General features: G+C 36.9%; 2 protein-coding genes across 3 annotated transcripts in view; one reads left to right on the top strand and one right to left on the bottom strand.

Moving 5' to 3' along the window:
* Positions 1 to 2,597: 2,597 nt before the first annotated feature.
* On the top strand, positions 2,598 to 11,013 carry LOC149009783 (TatD related DNase). 2 transcript variants are annotated; one of them, XM_089161150.1, is made up of 8 exons: positions 2,598 to 2,826; positions 2,971 to 3,044; positions 3,200 to 3,281; positions 3,886 to 3,936; positions 5,228 to 5,328; positions 8,748 to 8,901; positions 9,003 to 9,230; positions 10,015 to 11,013. In XM_089161150.1, exons 1-8 carry the CDS (start codon positions 2,704 to 2,706, stop codon positions 10,132 to 10,134), a joined length of 933 nt encoding a protein of 310 aa, XP_089017276.1. In that variant the 5' UTR covers positions 2,598 to 2,703; the 3' UTR covers positions 10,135 to 11,013. The 2 variants fall into 2 exon arrangements, with proteins under 2 accessions (XP_089017276.1, XP_089017275.1); XM_089161149.1 differs by having other exon boundaries at positions 2,975 to 3,044.
* Positions 11,014 to 11,150: 137 nt separating this feature from the next.
* LOC149009784 (uncharacterized) overlaps positions 11,151 to 17,240 on the bottom strand; it is a 40,972-nt gene continuing 34,882 nt past the window's right edge. Inside the window, 4 exon segments of the mRNA XM_089161147.1 lie at positions 11,151 to 11,636; positions 12,795 to 12,920; positions 15,492 to 15,563; positions 16,570 to 16,652. Coding sequence (XP_089017273.1) covers positions 11,586 to 11,636; positions 12,795 to 12,920; positions 15,492 to 15,563; positions 16,570 to 16,652 — 332 coding nt within the window. The 3' untranslated portion in view covers positions 11,151 to 11,585.

A 17,240-nucleotide genomic window follows, 5' to 3' on the forward strand; every position in this document is an offset into this window, starting at 1 on the left:
AATAGAGCTCAAGTTACCAACAGATTGGTTGATCCTAGATGTGTCCTTGATGAAATTAATTATTGGTTTGCAGCCATTAACAATGCCTGGGTTCAGAATTCTCATTTGGGCTCTTCATTTTGGTCTTCAGGTGTACTTTGCTGTTTAATACTGTTCAGAATTATCCTAGATGTACTTTGCTGTTTAATACTGTTCATACTGGATAAATAGCTACATATAACTTAAATATGCACTTGTAAATTTCAGATTTGTTTTGTTACAACTGATATATTAATCTACCATAATGATGTTTATTTTTTTGTTTGTTAGATGGCAGAATCACAATCAACTCAACCAAGAAAAAGGGATACAGCCAAGTGGTAGGAAGCCAAATGTGATACTGGAGACATTATTGTCTTTATTCCGGTTATACTGATGCATGGTAGGAAGCCAAATGTGATCAATTGAAGCCTATTGTGAGACAGAGAGGGATAGAATGCTGAAAGAAGTGGTACTAGGTTCGACGATTGGAGAAGAATTTTATATTAGTAGGGAACATCAGCAGTGATGAAACTTTGACTGTGGAGGAGTGTGAGATCTCTTTGATGTTTTGTGGATTTAATTATTTGTATTTGGTCCATATGCTACTGCAACTCTAGTGTGAACTTGGTAAGGTTTTGGAAGCATTCAAATGTTATTCTAATCCTCCCATTATGGTTTATTGGTTTAGTTTAATGAAGAAAACTGTAAGTGGAGCTCCAGGGTTTTGGGTTTCTGAACTAATGTTGGAAATGATGTCACCCATGACGTAAATGCACATCCCTCTACCTTTCAAGAGCTACTGGAACACAAATTTGAGCAGAAAAGTTCATGGTAAAAAATTAAGAAAGAAACATACGAGGTCTAAAAATAAGAAACCGGAAGGAATTTCATCATTGGAGTTGCCCATAGAGAAGTCAGAAAACAAAAACACCCATCAGCCCAAAAAAAAAAAAAACAAAAAAACCCCCCCCCCAAAAAAAAAAAAAAAAAAAAAAAACAAAAAAAAAAAAAAACACCCCGCGGGTTTTTTAAAAAAAAAAAAAAAAAAAAAAAAAAAAAAAAAAAAAAAAAAAAAAAAAAAAAAAAAAAAATAAATTTAATTTTTTCTAAAAAAAAAAAAACCAAAAAAAAAAAAGTACAAAAGAAACTTAAAGTGGCGGCCTTTTGGTATCAAGTCTCATTCTCTATTAGGCCTATTTAAAATAAATAAGTGCAAGAAGGTCATTATTGGCCCAGAACGTGAAGGAAATGGCTTGATGAACTCTATCGAAAATAAATTATAAAATGGAAAATAAGTTTGGTGCGGGTAAATTATTAAAAATGATAGACAAGTGAGAAAAGAAAAAAAGTATGGTTGTTATAAAAGCAATGTGTATTGACTATTTTACCGTCATATACTTATAAAACTTTAAGAAACTTAAACAAATGAAGATAATTATCTCACATAATCCATAATGGACAAAAAGTTCCTTAAGGATTTTGGAGGTTTAATATATTTCTAAATAAAAATAAAATTCAGAATAGATGCCAAACAATTTAAAATAATGAAAATTTCTCATAATTGACAATGATAATTGATACCAAAAAGAGCCTAAAGTGACTTGAACCAAACCTCATCCAGATGAAAATTATCCATTTTGAAATTCATGGATTCAGACTGACGATGGTCGAAGGTCCAATCAGAGGGCTTATGATACGGAAGATTTCTACCCGACCGGGTCTGACCCGGGAATGGGGCTCTACATGCTAGTTAATCGGGAAAGATGCCGATCATTCATGACCAAAAGCGTAACATACGCCACATATATAGCAATCATCCTTGATATAGAAGGTTAACTCAGCAGCTGATTGAATGGGACCAAGGACAATGAAGCATGATTCTAAGAGAAACAATAGCCCTTGTCGGGTTAACTTACCAAATACATAAAAGGTAACACTTAAAATATAAAAGCATAGACATACCCCCCATAAGCAACCAATACACATTGAGTATAATCTTGTGTAGCTTTTGCACGAGACCTCACTTTGTTCGTCATCTGATTTTGTCATCGGAGGCGGCTGCCCGGCACACAAACCGGCCCGCATCTAACCTTTCTTGCAGGACTCATCGTCCCGGATACGAGAGGAGGCTCAGTCGGATCCAGAAGTATAATTGATCCGCATTAGTTTGGCGCCGTCTGTGGGAATCTATAGATTTCAAATCTACAGATTTAGCATAACCAAATAGTTTTTCAGTATGAATCCATAGATTTCATTCCACAAATTCAAGTAATCAAACAGTTTTCAGGAGATTTCATTACCAGATTCAAGTAATCAAACGGTTAATTTTTTCATTCATGTCCATAGATTTGAAACCTCATTTCATTTCAAATGACTAGATTCACACAACCAATCAGGCTCTAATAAAAGAACCACCCAAAATCCCCAATATATATCGGTTTGAAGATTCAAAACACTCAAAAACTTAATTGAGTACCGGATCGAATCGATGCGGTCCAACCGGGTTGGTTGATCCCGGGAAGAATGCAACTATGCAAGGCCTTGCGAGAGATTGGGCTGTCCTACTCGGATCGGCCACTCTGCGCATATTCATGATCTTCATGGGCTGCATTTACACCGAACAACTCAATTTCACAGCAAAGTTGGAGAGGAGTTGGGAAAATTTTCGATCGTTGCAGAAGGATGAAACTTTTCGATTCTCACTGCCATCTTCAGGATCCAAGAATACATCAATTGGCTCCAAAAATCATTCGGACCGCTCTCGACTCTGGCGTACTTCACTTCGCTGTCAATGGCGTCTCCGAGGTACAAACTTACCTTTGTGTTCGTTTCATGCCCCCCCGGAGAGAAGGGGGGGGGGGGGGGGAAGGAAAGCAGAATTTTATTCTTGAGGAGGTTGGGTTTCTCGTCAGCTAATCCTTTTGCTTCTTTTTCGTTTTTCTCTGGTAGAAAGACTGGTCTGTGGTGAAGCAGATGGACGAGCAGTATAAATGCATAGTTCCGTGCTTTGGTCTTCATCCTTGGTGGGTGCGTTGATCACAGTTAACATTTATCTATTTATTTTTGTCAAAGAACTTTACCTATGACCATGACACAAAGAAATACTAACAGAAAAGGTAGCTTTGTTTTTGGTAATGAAAGGTATCTTACGTGAGTGTTATTCTGTCCATATGTTAAGGTATGTTGCTGATAGGAGTCCTAATTGGTTAAATTCATTGCGGAATTACTTTGAGACTACACCGTGGGCTGCCGTTGGTGAGGTTAGAGAATCTCTAACTTTTCCTTTTGACTTTACATATATTCTGGTATTTCAAATGCTTGTTCTGCATTCTAGGTTTAGGTTTTGTGATGAGCTTTATTTGATCATTTTGTTAGTATAGTTTTGCTCATACCTTTAAATTGGAGGTACATATCATCAGTTCTCATATTAGTGAGACTGTGTTAGATGGTTTTTTGAAAAATCTAAACCTTTCCCAATTTATAATGTAAAAGAAATTAGAAAGCAGAAACTTGTGTTTCATAAGTCAAGGTTGTGATTTAGTGAAACTTGAGGGTAATGCAATAAGATGAAAATGGAAGAATCTGGTCTACTCTCAGACCAAGGAGGGTGAGTAGGATGTGTACTGTTTAACTTGTGTTCAACTTGTTTGCTGTGCAGTTTCATATTTTCATTTTGGTTAAAATATACTCCTCTTATTGCCAAAACATCAGTTTTCCTGTGTTCATTCCAGATTATTCTGAGAGGACTATTTGCTTTTTTTGGGTCAAAGAGGACCATTTGCAGCTTAAAGTTTTCCAGCGTTGACATTTTTATTCTTTATATGGAGTATGTGCTTACATCTCTTTGCATGTGGGAAATTTCAGATTGGTTTGGACAAAGGTTCACATGGAAAGGAAATAGATTTCAATGACCAGGTCTTTTCTGCCAACTGAATTATTGATAATCTGTTTATTCATTTGTGATGTATTATTTATGATAGCTTTTGTTGGCATGGTTCTACATCTCAGTTTTGAGGCCAGTTTCTTCCAGCCCTGAGATCAAGACAAGCCTGGATTTGACCATATCTCAGATAAAAATTTGTTGATGAACTCGTCTATTTTACCATCAGCAGAGCTGGCGTAATTTACTGTTTGTTGTTATGAGCCAATTATGGAGTAACTTACCGAAACTCATCCTGATACCATATGTCATGTTTCAAGGAATCCTTAAAGTTCTCCAAGGGAGGATTGCATTTATAAACCGCATAAGCATGTAAATGTTCTCAGTTTTACTCTGATGTTGACTGTTCACATGCTGAAGGCAATGGAAGGTGAACCACTCATTACTGTACAGTTTATGGTGGTAACCTTGTTACTTAGCTGAGTGATAGGCAATATGTTGTGGCTAGATTTACAAGCAATGTGCTGCGCTATGGGTAATATCATATCTTAACTAATGTGGTGAAGCCACTTCATTAAGAGCCTGGGGGTTCCCAATTAATAAGACACTTGAAATGTACTGTAATAAATGGGAACCGTCTAAATTGCTTGTAATCTCGTCTTTCATGAAAGGAGTGAGTATGTTGAAGTTGGCTGTCATTTTGAGACAGGAATTGTAATGCAGAAGTTATTGACCTTCGCTTTGTTTGGTAGTTCTGCTTATCAACTTAGTGGTTTGCTTACCAATGATCTTCCTCACACTTTGTTTACTTAGGTTATTCCGAGCACGGGAATATGTTCTAGCTTGGGAGGGAGTAGTGATTAAGTTAGCTTTTAATTAGCATTTCTCTTTACACCTACTAATTCTTTTGTAATCATTCACCGGAAAAAAGTAAGAAAGCTTTTGCTGATGGATTAGAGTATTTGTAACCCTGATAAACCAGCCTGTTTTCACCATCTCTTTCATCTCTCTGTGTGTTGGCTCTGCATTCTTTCCTTTTCTTCTTCTTCTTCTTCTCAACCTGTTCTGCACGGGGGCTGATTGTTGCTGTTCTGATTTACTTACAGCTAAGTGGTAAGGTCAACTGCAATGGGTTCTGTATTTGAGAGGACAGTAGACCTACTTTCATGTACCTCTGTTTTAGGCAGCTTAACCTACCATGTACCAGATATGACATACTACCTGCTATGCCCTGTAGAGATACTAGTTCCTGTAATCTTGTTTGACAAAATCTATCTAAAACTTGAGTCATTAAAACTTCTTATGTTTAGGTCTTTGTGTTTTCAGGTTCAAGTTTTCAACCAACAACTGGAACTTGCCAAAGAGTTGCAGAGACCTGTTTCTGTACATTGTGTTCGTGCTTTTGGTGACCTCCTTGGAATACTGCAGTATGACTTTCCATAATATCTGTTTTTATTTTGATTCCTCTCATGTTAAAATTTTGTGCTTGAAGATTATCGGAAGGTATACAGATAATGATTAAAAGTGGTGCAGCTTATGTTAATGAACTTATATTGAGTTTCCTAAGGCATCTAGGAAGCTTCTGAACGCTCCAAAGATGTAGAGATGTGGGCCCACTCATAGCAAAAAAATGTGCAGTCTAATTGATCTTCTAGTTCCAGCTTCCAACTTTGAAGGCTATTATTTTAGTGTGTTTCATTTCCTTGTTGTTTGGTTGGAGTTTTAATGTGGTCTCTTGCTTATTTGAGGACAGGCAACTTGTAAGCTTAATTATGAATGTTCCTATTGGTGGCCAAAATGAAACACCTGATTCAGTGTAGTATTTTTCTAGTTCTGATCCTTTCAGTCTGATTAGGTGATTTTGAGGAAACTGATTCTTTCATTTAATTTGGAACATTTGTTAAAAATAGATCCCAGTCATGAAAAATGAGAGATCCAGTCATCCTGCTTGTTCGAGATTTTTTGTCCAATATAATGGATGATCTAGAATCTCTTCTTTTGCAGTTCTGTAACAACCTGCTCTATTGCTATGATCTGAACAACTTTTATGGGCTTCAAGCATGATCAGTTAAGAAGAAGATAGCGTTTTAACTCATGACTCAGCTCCTCCATTCCGGCCTTCAGAGTTAGTATTTACTTTTTACAGAGAATACTTTTCCTCTACCAGCATCCATACAACTAGGAGACAAGGAGAGGAGCTATGGAGGAAGAAAGATCACTGCCGAGGAGACTAGCAATCAGTAGTCTAAGAAGTCCCCCACAAATTGTATTTATAACAAAAAATTTAGTTTAGGAAAGTATCATAGATATGATGTATATACCAGAATACTATAGGATAGGAGAACTAGATATAACACCTAGGAAACAATAAAACACATCTAACCTCTAATACTTATCCATGATAGGGATGCTCCCCTTGTTACAACTTGGCTCGTTAACATGAATTTTTATGTTTGATCTCCCGACTGTTTCCTAGTTTAATTTCTACCTTTCAGGTCATGTTGGAATTGAAAGCAATGGCAATTGCCAGAACAATTAGTTCTTTAGCCAAAGATGATCACAAATTGGAACAAAGCTCATTGTAACAAAAGAATACCAATCAGAAGTTAGATTCCAGAGTTCAATTCAAACAGAGAGGATTAAGAGATCAGATTGAAATTAGTATAATAATCTGATTCTGAAAACATAAGTAAATTAAGATTTAAAAATGATAAAAAGATCTGGAAGCACACTTCAGATACCAGATTAAAGACTCAGGAAAAATTGAAAATTTGGAACTGAAGAAGGTTTCTTGAAGAGTAGTGGAAATAATGGGTTTTCATAACTGATTATGAAAAGTCTCTTTAAATAATAATGTTCTGCATAAACTGCATAAAATTTTACCATACGGTATAAGAAGCAAAGTCAGCAGATCCATAATTAATTAATAGATTAGGGAAGTTTGTGCATAATAGAGATAATACGACCTGAGCTGAAAACTGAAGAAAAAGAGAAAATATTGAAAAGGATATGATCACAGATCACCAGCTGGTCTGCAAGCCTGGCATCGGCACCATTACCCTAACATTTGGAATGGCCACCTAGGATTTCTGTGATCACCACTAGGGAGTTTATTGGATCACCTCAGAAGTCACAACCAAAGGCAAAAACCAACTTATGTTCATCAAATTCGTGTTCAGGGCTGAATCTTTTTAGGCATTGTAAAAGACTAGATTCAAACTAAGGCTAAAAGTCCTCCAGCCACGTTTACCTAGAGGTAGCTGAAATCTTCAAACTCTTGAATTTTGTACTGGAGCATAACTCTCATTATAAATCTGATTTAAGCATTGTTGGATTTTTTGGAAAGCTGGACAGAAAGTTTCATGTAAAAGTTAAATAATTTGATCAATCAAACTTTGTAGATAATATGAAATCTTTGAATTGAGAGCAGTTCAATTAATTGTTTTGTAAGATCATATTTTCTAAGAACAACAGGAACTAATCAACTAAATGTCAGAGTAGGTATACCTGGACAATGAAAGTTCCAAGTACAATATAGAACAAATGTATGTTTGGATGTTACAAAGTTCTAACTGTTTGCTTCCTCAGTTGTTCCAGGGAAACAAGTTCCTTTTTATCAAATTCTTTTTTATTCAGGTGCCTCATAGGAATACAACAAACCCATCGTTTGAATGATATTTCATGTCATAAAAACCCAAACTTATTAATATCAAACAGGATAAATAGATCTATTTATCCCTGATAAAATTATATTGCTGTCTTCTACTGCTTTGTTGATTTTTGATGACTTGATGTAACTTAATGTTAATCTTTGATGACTTGATGTGGCTTATTGTTGACTTTTGGTGATATAATGTAGATGTTGAAGTATACTGAATATTGCTGGAGAAGAGGGGAACTAAAAAATAACACTGGGGTGCATTGGTCGCCAAAGCCACGCCTCATTGCTATTATGAACTTAGACACCTCTCCACTGCCTTAAGAATTATGTGGGATTGTGGGCAGAAGCTAGAATAATCCTAGAAGAACTGGTGGGGATAGTCATGCATAGCTTAATCCTTATATCAAGTATGACATCAAATTTAGCTTATTGGATCGCATGAATCCATGTAGCTGTCCCCAGTTAGTTGGAATAAAACTTGTCCCACTACTGCCCATATAAAAAAGCTAAGCTATGGAAACTCTAGACAGAAGTGGTGGTTGGTAGAGGCCAATCAGGTATGCTTTTGACCTTCAGAAGGTCAACTTCCACTGCTTTGGATGACACTACAAACCCTAGAAATATCTGTATTTTGTTAGGTTGACGTACAGCTTCTTGGCTCTCATAGTCTCATACCCTGTTTAGGATGATCTTTGCACTCCTCAGTATTTTTGCTTTGTTATAAGAAAGTTGTGAAAAACCAGAAATTTACCAATCGAGGTCTTTGCTATCAATATATATGTCCAATAGTTGTTGCCAAGCTCTCTTTTCTTTCAAGTCGAAAAACCAATGAGGGAATCAACCCAGAATAATATGGGGGGTGATTAAACTTGTATAGAACTCCTTCAAGCCGTATCACAAGTATCAAATCCTGGACGCTAAATGCAAAAATTATTACTTATTTAGTTATTTGTAGTATATAATGCTTACAACCACTAGTATCACGCATATTTGACATCTCTGTGTCTTCCCCATGCATTTCCAAGGTGTCTCTTACAATCACCTTTCGGATGTGCATCCCAGTACGAGTACTTTAAAGCTTGCCACTGAGGCCTGTCCAGTACACTTAACATTGTCTGAATCAAATGCTAGCTGATTGAGAATGCCTAAGAACTCCTGGCTGACATCCTTTCATTTTGCGTCAAGATCTGTAGGACCTTTCCCTGATGGTGTGATTCTCCACTCCTATCTTGGATCAGCTGAGATGGTTCCTGAATTGGCAAAGCTTGGTGCTTATTTTTCCTTCTCTGGGTTTCTTATGTCAATGAAACCACAGAAGGCAAAGAGAATGCTAAAGTCGGTTAGTTGATCTATCCCTATCAATTTGAATAATGCAGCTTGTTGACAATGTTTTTTTTTATTTAATTGAAAGTCATTCTTGTGAGCTATTTGATTTTGCAGGTACCGACTGAAAGGATCTTATTGGAGACAGATGCTCCTGATGCACTGCCAAAATCAAATTTGGATTCTCTCTTCAGGGTTCCCAGGGATGATTCTGGTGCGGTTGAATTGTTGGATGGTGGAAATTCAGCTTCTGGTGTTGGTGACCCCTCTAATGAATTGGCTCATGCTTCACATGCACCAGAACTGCCAAAGGAAACACTTAATCACCCAGCTAACATTCATAGCGTAAGTATTCTATTTTTTTTGGTTAATTGCTACAATTTTTTTACCCATGAGCTTCACTTCATTCAAAAGTTGATAAATAAGTTGCAGCAGCAACGGAAATAGGCCTCCTTGCTGGTTCAAACTTGGGACAGTCGTTAATCCCACAAAACTGAGAACCATAATCTCGTCTTAACCTTTAAAAAAGGAGACACCTCCCAATTCTACACAAACAATAGCATCTGACAACTTGAGCAAAATAATCTTGGCAATTGAACAAACAATAGCTTGACAAGTCTATCAAAAACAACACCGGAAGAAGAGATCCAGCCTCACAACCAACAGACCTATACTAATGGCAAACTCATCCATATGGCTGAAAAACTGATCAAGTTGGCCAATACCTGATTTAAGACACCTAGAATCTTGGATATTCTATACTACCCAGTTATTCAAGAGGAAATGATAGCCTCATTCTAAGTAAATGTAATGTCCACATCTCTATAGTCATTGTATCCGAAGAATAATGCACACAAAACCCCTATTTTGGTTATTCTTACATTAACAGTAGATAGGAAGGTGCAACTGTTCTGTTGCTGAGTTCAACATACCCGATGGGGGTGAATATTGTAATAAATTTACTTGGACTCCCATCGTGCACAGAAATAAAACCTCACTTAATTGCCTTCCGATAATGGTGTACATGTAAAAATAATGGAGCAGAAGAAGTTGGCTGCCAGGTGGCTTTTTGCCGTACCATCAAGTAAATTGTTATGAGAGATAATAACATGGCAAATACTTTTTTCAGGTACTAAGTTATGTGGCATCCTTGCTTGAGATGCGAGAAGATGATCTTGCTGAAATAAGCTACAGGAATGCAGTAGGGTTGTTTTCCTATGCTGGCTCAAAATTGCTTGGAAAAGATTAGTTTGTTGTGTATCTTGTGCGTGCTTACAGAGAGATGGGAAAATCTGTACTTCTGTATCATGTTTGTGCATGAAACAACAGCTGATGCTTGTGACATCTGATTTCGGGACTTGAAACGCCATATTTCACCAAAAAAGATAATTCAAAGTTGAGGTATGTTCTCTGCATGTGAAGAATGTGTCCCTTTTACCATTTAGGTGTATAATCCTTAGGTTTCAAACCCATTTTAAGGGCATTGCCAATATGGCACCGAATTGAATAAGAAAGCAAAACATATCTCTATCCGAAGTACTTCAGCTTAAACCTCAAAATACCCTTTTATCTCTATGATGTGGTAAAGACACATTTACACCAAAAAACAGTAGTAAGGACACATTCACACCAAAAAACAGTAGTAAGGACACATTCTTCCTCATTCTTAACCCCATAGCGGTCGGTGAAGACATATTTCTTCTACTTGTCTTCTTCCTTTTTTTCAAAATCCAATACGAAACAAGAAAAACTTTCACCTTTTCCAACGTTCAGAATGGATAGGGATTAGTTTCACTGGAAAATCAGTGTAGGTTTCATCTATAATTCTTACGTCTTTCAAGGTGCACTCACTCAGCTTTTTTGGTGGGGTAAATGAACTAATAAATGTGTCATACCCACAACGTTACATACTAGTATGGCAGGGTCAGGGTGATCTGAGCATTAGCATTATCTGCTTCTTCCGTTTGGCCATGAATAATATCCTTACCAAAGCAACTCTTCCTGGTTTTTGGTGAAAAAACATCCAACACTCAAATGTTTACCGTGTTTACGTGAAAAAGAGGATTCACTTCTACAGTATTTGGAGATGGGAACCTCATTCCCCAACCTCTTTGGCTTATCCTGGATTTTGATGAATAAGAGGGCGGAAGTAATGAGCACAAGTATCTGAATAAAGATGAAAGTAAAGTTTCTTATTTGCCCAAAAAGGCAAGAAGTCACGGCTGTCAAGAAATTCAGATATCAATTACAAGAAATTGATTATCTCTTCATTCAAAAAGGAGTCCATTTGATTGACGACGGACAGGGTTCCTGTGATACAACACCAAAACTTAAAAAAGGATCCATCTTTCCGATGGAGACATGTTTTGTATTCAATATTAACATCCAATACCAAGCTTAAAAACTAATATACAGATGTAAAGCTACAAATCGATGTCGTGTGAAAAGAAATTATGCTCCAAGGAAATTTAGGAGACTAGCTTTGAGTCCTACACAGCAGAGGCATCTCTCCCAAGCCAGTGATCTTTGTATTCTATACATTCGTCACCATAATAGAGTTTTCTCAGTAGATATATAAATCAGTGGTGATAGAGCCCAAATAGGCAAGAAGTCACGGCTGTCAAGAAATTTTGCAGAGCTTTACAGCTGGAACCAATGGTTAATGAATCAATTATGAGCGATCCATCCTTTTTTGATCTTTCAGCTGTCCTCATCGTCATCTTCGTCTTCTTCTGGTGCCTCTTTCAGCCACTGCAACAAAGTCAAGCTCATTAATCCGGTAGGAAGTATCAAGAGAAACTAAAGAACAAGGCTTCTACATGATAGAATTAGTAAAAGCAAGAACAACTATCAAAGCTATGTCTGAGGAAAAAGGTTGAAAGAGGGAGCAGCTCTTATTTGATATGATAATCAACAGGAACACCATAGGTTGAGAGGCATAACCAACCAAAACTAAACATTTGTGTTCATCATGAAACAAGGGAAACAGTCCAGAAAATCTACTACTAGTCTTTGACAGTCTACAGCTGAAATGGAAGCCCGAACACGTGGTGGATCCACTTTTTGTAATATCAAGAATTGCATTAACTCCCTCCGACCTACATGTAAGTATATGCAGACTAGGTGTTACAGCTTGATTTACTTGGTAAGTTCCAGACCACGAGAACTATCATAGTACTCAAGTATTCCTGTTCAAATTAGGAAACCGCTGTTGGTATCTTATAGTTACCCATCATTTTTTACTTCTTCAGAATCTTAGAAACACATGGAAACAAAAATTCAACAAGTATTCAATTAGGGCCTGTTGGTAACAATTATGTTCCTTCTTTCTGGTGTTTTTCTATGCTAGTGGAACATAAAAGACAGGATTTTCCATCAAGGGTATTACTGATTTGATTTTATATGCCAATGAAACAGACCAAGCCTATTTTTTTTTTTTCTGGAAACAAGATTTTTGAAACACCCAAAACCTTGCTTTTACCAATTTCCACAAATTTTTTTTTTCTAAATGAAAATATTGAGTGCAAATAAAACATCTTTTCCCAAAGCTTTCTATCGAAGGCTTGAACAAAGTAGGAAGAGGCAAAGAGCTAACACCTACAAGTCTCCATCTTCTACCTCTCCCTTTGCTTTTCAAAAAGGGTTATGGGACAGGTTTATTAGATACCATTTTACGGTAAAAAACGTTTTCCTAGCACAAAATAAGAAAAATGTTTTGGACAATAAAATATCTGTTTCAAAATATAAGCGTTACCAAACGGGCCTTTAGACCAACAAATAAGTCTGTTTCAGCGGCAAGGGGGGAGGTCCCATTGCTTTAAGCTACAAAATAATATTAAGAAAAGAAGAAAAAAGAAGCTAGATGACTAGGAAGTAATCAATGTTACAAGGAACTATCACTACTTTTACCTGAATGAATGCTTCTGACTGCTTAACAAAGACTTTATCAGATTCTTCAGCCCCTTCTTTCTCAGATGCCCATGAAAGAATAGCTTCTTCTCGTAAAATGTCCTTCTCATAGAGGAGATGCAAAATCTATTTTTTGTTTAAAGAAAGGGCAATAAAAATAAGAGTTAGAAACATCAACAAAATTAAATAAGAGGAGGCACATTAAACAAAACTTTATCATCAATTGGAGAACCCATTGCTTGTATAAATCATAGGAAAATGTAGAAAAGCAATTGTCCAGTTTTTGCTTCATTATATCTGTTAGCAATTACAAATACAGTAGTTAATACTCTTTGGGTAGAGCAGAAGTAACAGCTTGCTTGCTCACATTTGATCTCTCACCCATGCACAGTCGCTGCTGGCAACTTGTTAGCATTTTCCAGCCACCTAGTACATAGTTTCAGGTCTTGCAAGATCTTGGGACAAGATCAAGATCTGATGCAAATAGAAAAAATGTTCTATATGTCGGTTCAATCCAGCCTTTATAAATACCTAATCTCGGTGAAGATGAATCCAGATATCTCGTTATCAACCTATCTTGACACTCCATCCCCCTTTGCTGGTTTTGGTATTTTGGTCAGATTTTTTGTCAAAAAGTTGGTCAATCTCTACCTAGGCTGCATCAATGAGCTGTTTAGCTTTGATTTCACTTTTGTACTCTCATGGTGTAACTATGGTGTAACTTATTAGTACACTGATATTTTAATGTTAAATAGTGACCAATTGAACATGCTTGATGTATTATTCGACTTTAAACCTTTATGTTTTCATTTTTATCAAGTATAATGGTTGTACATTTCATGTTTTATAGGTCTGCATGTTCGCAGCTTCAGCATATCGGTTTTAAAGTTATGGTTGCGTTGGAACTCACATATTCACTTATTTTCTCATAAATCTAAGGTCACCACTATGTTTATTAGAATGCCTAAGATAGGCTAAATACCAAATTTTAGCCCAAAATGAACCTTCATATCTACCAAGATGGGCATATTGGTTTTTCAACCGCCTTGTTTTGAACCGCTTAATTGACGCCCAAACTGCAAAGGAACTCCAAGGCCCAAAGTGACATAGAACCTATTTTTTGATCCGGGGGCGCTGCCCCCACACCCCCGCCAAGGTGGCCTCCCCAAACCTGACCCCGTGCTTGTCGGCAACAAAATGTGAAGCATGAGCCATACTCAACATCAAGAATCAACGAATAAGTAAATGCCTAGAGGGACACTTTGACAACCGTGGTTTGATGAGATGAACTTATGATTGTATTCTTTTTTTGAATAATTTTTCATAATTATGATTCTTGAATGCTTGTTTTTTTTGGGATGAATGTGACTATTAAATATTTGTTTAGCTTATTATAGAAAGTAGTTGTATTGAAAAAATTTGACCCAACCGCTTTAGTCCTCTTATTGCCGCTTAGGCGCCACTTTGTTGCCTAATCCGCCTATGCAGAGCCCCAATCACTTGGTTGCCTTGCCCCTTATCTTTACCCAGCTGAATCACTCTAGTTCTCAACATTACATGCACAACAATAGAACAGAGAAGGGACTGATCTATTCATCCATCTATTCATTCATCAATAAATCGATTCAAAGAGAACAATGCAGCAACATGACTCAGCTCAGTTCATTAGATCCATACCTCAGAACATTGATTCAACTATGAAATAACAAAAACCTACACCTTACCTGAGAGTAGAACTCTCCCCAGCAGCACCTCTGCTCTTCCTTACTGAATTCTTCCTTACCTGCTACCTTCCTCTCCTCCCTCCATATATCCCCCATAGTTCTCCTACCTAACTCCCTTTCCATGAAAGCCACAACCTCTGAGAAGTACCACTCTGCTGTACTTTTCAACATTCAGGTTGTTCACCAATGCTAAGCTGCCACCTGTCCTCTCACTTGCCCTTGTCCCCCAACCGACACAGATACAGCTGGACTTGATCCTCTACTGCCCTTCCACTTGTTATGGGTATATACATTACTTACTAAGGGCTTATCAGTTTTCAACCTAGAACAGCAGGCTATTGAACCCTAGATTGCCCACTGGTTCTTAGAAAAGATCCTATCACTGGCCCTGTATTCCAGGGTTATATCATCCTCAAGGGAGATTCTCAGAGTAAACTTCTTAAGTTAGGTTTTGAGAATTTAGGGAATTCAGTTCAAGCTGCAACTTGGATTGAAGGGCTTAGTGCCTAGGAGTTGCTCATAAAGTTTGATTGAATTCTTATGGTTAACTTTCAAGTTATTGAAGTTCGAGAAATTAGCTCTTGGATTAGAGCTTAACATTTCTAGAGTTTGGCTGGTCAGAATGGGCTGAAACTTGGAAAGAATGTAAGTAATGCTATAAAAACAGAGAAAGCCTTTTCATTAATTGATGTTTGTTCCAAGCAAGCCTGTATTGGAACAATGGAAACTTAATAAAAAAAAAACTCAAAAAGACACTCCTGTTCTAGGAGCAGGGAATGGAAAAGTAATAGTTAGGTATAGAAAGAGAAGTCACCATGAGACTTGTTCAGAACATTACAAAATAAAACTCAGACAGCATCGACTATAAAGTAATCATTCAGATTTCTGTCAAAGAACTTTTAGATTTAACCAATCAACCTTCTCATCAGGGTGGAATCACTTCAGACATCATTTTCAAAAACAAAATACATGCCTGAGCAAATAATGGTGAGAACTCTTTTGCATATTCCCCGCACATCTCTTCAAATTTCATTATGATTTCAATCTGCAGCATTAAAATGGAGGAGTAAGCAGAAAATCTCCCATATCAATTTTAAATACAACAAAAACCTGCCAATAGGAAATAGAGTAATGGTAGTAACTGGCAACCGAACAACCCCCCAAAAAAAAAAAAAAAATACTCATTGGTCTGGAGCCTGGCTATTCATAGGGCAATAGCAAGCCTTTATGGCAGCAGCTCAAAGACCAAAAGAATCACCTAGAGCTACGAATTTGTTTTATGTAAAACTACATCATCTTTATGGATTCCAAAGAATTTGAAAATGCCAGGTTTTGCTAGATAAACAGAGAGCAGATTAAATCCAACCACTTTAGGCCATGTCTTGCTGTTACTGAAGGATAATATAATTACAGCAGTAAAGTGATGTAATCTGAAAGAAAAGAAAAAAAATCATAATAAAAATTTTAGTGTGGTTGTGAGCAAAGTTGATGCAATGCGTTATGCAAACAGGGAGCATACCAACATGAAGAAGGTAGGAGGTGAATTTTTTTTCATATTGACTTAAAAAACAACTCCTCAGATTTATCCCAACTAATTGGGCTCTGCCATACGGATGCTTGCCCTCCACTCAGCTCTATTCAAGAACACACTAGATACAAGATCTAAGCCAATTGAACTTTTTAATAGATGACTGGCTTTCCTTCAAAAGTGGGCTCCAAACTGGAAAATGATTGGAACCCCAAAAAAAAAAAAAAAAGCCTGGCATAATTTCGGACCAAGCCAACAGGTTAAAATGCTGATGAAAAGACCCAAGCACTCAATCACTCAAGCCAAGTAGTAGAACAACAAGGACAGAGACAGCCAAATCATATTATTCCCAATGTTCTCGCTTAGTTTTTTCTGCATTGCCCAGCAAAACAAATAAAATAAAATAAAGAATACAATGGTCCAACAAGCAGAACAAAGTAGAGATTAGTGATCATTCAATTAGTTCTAAGGAATTTCTGTTACAATTTGGAGATACTAGTGATGATACAACAAAGTCACAAACCTCCTCATCTATGCCTTCCAGATAATGCTTCAAAAGACCATGCCATTTGGTAATAGCGCAGGCAGCACTTTTAAACAATTCACCTGAAAGGTAGATTAGAGCAAACTTAGAGCAGAGAACCTCTGGTTAAAGGTGCTCATATAGATTCATATATGCAGACTAAAGTGGTATAGGTCCCCCCCCCCCCCCCAAAAAAAAAAAAAAAAACACACACACAAACCACCTTAGCAGAGTCATGTAGAACAGATCACACATTGTACAATTAGTTTAGTATAAATGAAAAAAGCAAACCATTGCATCAGTGACATGTTAGTTGGCTAAGATTTGTTAGAACAATTCAAAAGTAAAACATTAAGTGAAGGGAAGAATTGAGGATGGAATCAACTCTTCTATACCATCTAACAATAACAATCTCAGTTCAACGATTAATTAGAGAGAGAGAGAGAGAGAGAAAGACTTCAAACAAAAAGGCTATCAAAATACATGAGAAACTTAACAAAAATACAAAACTTCCAAAAATTGTACAGAAATATATCCATTCAACATAGGTTGAAATTGGGCAAAGGAAACTATGAAATTAAGAACCATGATCACATCACTCGCCATTGTGGTTTTACCAATGTTGGCATAAATCATTCCCAGCTCAAATCGCTTTGGTTTGAGTCAACAAT

This window comes from Hakea prostrata, chromosome 7 (assembly GCF_041222555.1).
Source record: "Hakea prostrata isolate BN-2017 chromosome 7, UWA_Hpros_2, whole genome shotgun sequence".
Taxonomy (NCBI): domain Eukaryota; kingdom Viridiplantae; phylum Streptophyta; class Magnoliopsida; order Proteales; family Proteaceae; genus Hakea; species Hakea prostrata.